The sequence below is a fragment of the Myotis brandtii genome, unplaced genomic scaffold, assembly GCF_000412655.1.
Source record: "Myotis brandtii unplaced genomic scaffold, ASM41265v1 scaffold363, whole genome shotgun sequence".
Classification (NCBI taxonomy): domain Eukaryota; kingdom Metazoa; phylum Chordata; class Mammalia; order Chiroptera; family Vespertilionidae; genus Myotis; species Myotis brandtii.
The window spans coordinates 1,996,127-1,999,151 of NW_005363938.1; the positions used below are offsets into that span (position 1 = coordinate 1,996,127).

Here is a 3,025-nt window from a genome sequence, read left to right on the forward strand (position 1 = left end):
GTCCAGTTTAAGAACCCATTGTGGCCCTTGAGTCAAAAAGTTTGCCCACCCCTGGCCTCGACCAAAGTAAGAGCTCAATAAATGCTACCTAGGAGCATTATAACACAGTGCTGTATACTACTGGATGTAATAAATATAGTTTAATACTGTACTGTGCCCTGTCAAAGGCACCAAATAAGTAAACAATAATGAAAATTCATAAAGAGAGCCCAGGAACACAAGTATTTTTAAAGCTTTGATAAATAACAATAAAAACCTTGCCTGGCCCTAGCTGGTTTGGCTCAGTGGATAGAGCATTGGCCTGTGGACTGAAGGGTCCCAGGTTCAATTCTGACCAAGGGCACATGCCCTGGTTGCGGGCTCTATCCCCAGTAGGGGGCGTGCAAGAGGCAGCCTATCAATGATTCTCTCATTGATGTTTCTATCTCTCCCTCTCCCTTCCTCTCTGAAATCAATAAAGAAATATATTAAACAACAAAACAAAAACCTTGCCGTGTCAGCATGGCTCAGTGTTTGAGTGTTGACCTATGAACCAGGCACCGTTCGATTCCCGGGTTCGACTCCTGGCTGGCCCGGGTTTTGGGCTCAATCCCCAATGTAGGGCATGCAGGAGGCAGCCAATTAATGATTCCCTCTCATCACTGATGTTTCTATCTTTCTCTCCCTCTCCCTTCTTCTCTGAAATCAATAAAAATATATATATTTTTAAAAACCTGGTCATATAATTAAAGAGATACAATCTAGATTAGACTTTAACCTTTCTTACCCTTATTTTAAAATCATCCTCTCAAACTTTTGTGCAGGCATGTTAAGTACATACAGTTATCACCAAATCAGACTTTGTAATAGGCCCATAAAAGGAACGTACAAACTTATCGTATTCTTGGGATCGTAACCTAACCCCTGTTCTCTAATTCCATCTTTGGAAGTTTCATAGAGATATTTTTTCCACTGGCAAGGAGGATCTTGTCCCAATTACTCTGTAGGCACACAGCACAGCCTCAAACTCAGCCGAGAAATGAATGAAGCTGGAGTTAAGAAACCTAGCATATCTCCCTACCACCTCCGGGGCTGATCGCCTCCTTGGGCCTCAGTTGCCTCTCCAACAGGATTCTGCTTCTCAGAGACAGAACCAAGTGAGGTGGGAAAATGTGAAAATGCTTAAAAAAACAACAACAGCTCATAAAACATACGTGATTGGCAAACACATTTTCACTGAGTTTCTCTCGGACACAAAGCATATTCAGAACTGGGGCATGCAGAAAAAAAAAACCATAAAGCGCTCCCTACCTCTGTGCGGACACCCCCAATTCCCGACTCACAGACAGAGTTCTTCTAGGGTCCTGTATCATTTTGCCTTTCCCTCTGCCATCGTGCTTAAAACACTGTGCCATAACCACTTCAGAAACGGGCTCACCCTGACCGGTTTGGCTCAGTGGATAGAGCGTCAGCCTGCGGACTGAAGGGTCCCAGGTTTGATTCTGGTCAAGGGCATGTACTTTGGTTGCGGGCACATCCCCAGGGGGGGGAGGGGGGGGGGGTGCAGGAGGCAACTGATCGATGTTTCTCTCTCATTGATGTTTCTGACTCTCTCTCTTCCTCTCTGTAAAAAGTCAATAAAATATATTTTTTTAAAAAAAAGAAAGAAATGGGCTCATAACCTGGTGTGTAACCCTAAGCATAACGCCTCTGAAGTTGTGTGCAATTCTGTGTGTGAGGTGCTTCCCAGGGAGAGGGTGCACCGATTTCCAGGAAGGCTGTTCTTGCGGGAAAGGCATGCCCAGGGCCACAAACATACATGCATGCCCACCGCGACTGATTCACCTCCAAGAGATGCCGCCCCTCCCGCCAAAGCTCCGAGAATCACTGACTTCAGGCCCCTGAAAAAACTGGAACTGGTTCCACGAGTGGGGCAGTGCCACGCCCCATCAAGACCTGAGCTCCTGCCCTGGCTGGTTTGGTTCAGTAGATAGGGCATCAGCCTGCGGACTGAAGGGTCCCAGGTTCGATTCCGATCAAGGGCATGTACCTTGGTTGCAGGCACATCCCCAGTAGGGAGTGTGCAGGAGGCAGCTGATCGATGTTTCTCTCTCATCGATGTTTCTAACTCTCTATCCGTCTCCCTTCCTCTCTGTAAAAAAATCAATAAAATATATTAAAAAAAAAAAAGAAAGAAAAGAAAAAGACCTGAGCTCCGGTGCAGCGTTATCTGTCCTCACGCTCCGCCTCCTTCTGGCTGGATCATCTCGGGCGGGCGAGCTATTTCACCTCGCAGCACCCCAACTTCCTCATCTCTGAAGTGGGCATGGGGTTGTCAGTGGGATCAAGTACGTAGCACAGGGGCCGGGCCGGGCCTGGCGTATAAGGCTCAAGCGCCGGCAATTATAATCATGAATACTCCCGTCTGGACATCTGCGCCAGAACTAACGGTGCACAAACGTTATCAGCCTAAGGACTCTCGCCTTTGTGGCACTTTTCCGACAAAGACAGCAGAATGGCCAGGCGGGGCAACTTTCTACCCCCCCGTTTTTCCCGATGGAAAACCGGGCCCCATCTCCCAGGTTGCAAGGATGCAGAAATGGCTTAGGGTCGTGCCTACCACCTAGAATGGTTGTGGAGACTTGTATACATGATCCTCGCGTGGACGGCTCACGCCAAGGCGGGTCCAGAAAGAGGTGCCAGAGGCCCCAGGCGCAGGACTGCAGACCTCCCAGGCACCTGCAGATTCTGCGACTCTTGCTCCAGCTCGAAGCCGGTTTAAAAACTGCCCCGTGCAACCCGTCCCCTCCAGGGTCCTAGCACAGCGGCCACTACAGCAGCCGGCTGCGCAGGCCCTGGCGCCGCAGAGAGACCGCCCGGAAAGGCTGACTCCTCTCCGCGCGCCCTCCTTTCGACCCATCCTTTTCACGGGCTGCGGACCAGCTGCATTTCACCTGGCAAGCCCCCCACTCGCACTCACCAGCCTTCAGCTCGGTGACGGTCGCCATTTTTAACGGCCGCCAGGGGCGCGTCCCGGCGCTGCGGG

The 3,025-nt window shown here is 50.0% G+C and overlaps 1 protein-coding gene across 2 annotated transcripts in view; it reads right to left on the reverse strand.

Annotated features, from left to right (window-relative positions):
- FOPNL (FGFR1OP N-terminal like) overlaps nt 1-3,017 on the reverse strand; it is a 17,997-nt gene extending 14,980 nt beyond the window's left edge. For both annotated transcript variants that reach the window (XM_005871996.2, XM_014544413.1), the window contains exon 1: nt 2,960-3,017. In XM_005871996.2, coding sequence (XP_005872058.1) covers nt 2,960-2,987 — 28 coding nt within the window. In that variant the 5' untranslated portion in view covers nt 2,988-3,017. The remainder of the gene's footprint in view (nt 1-2,959) is intronic.
- Between the last annotated feature and the right edge of the window lie 8 nt (nt 3,018-3,025).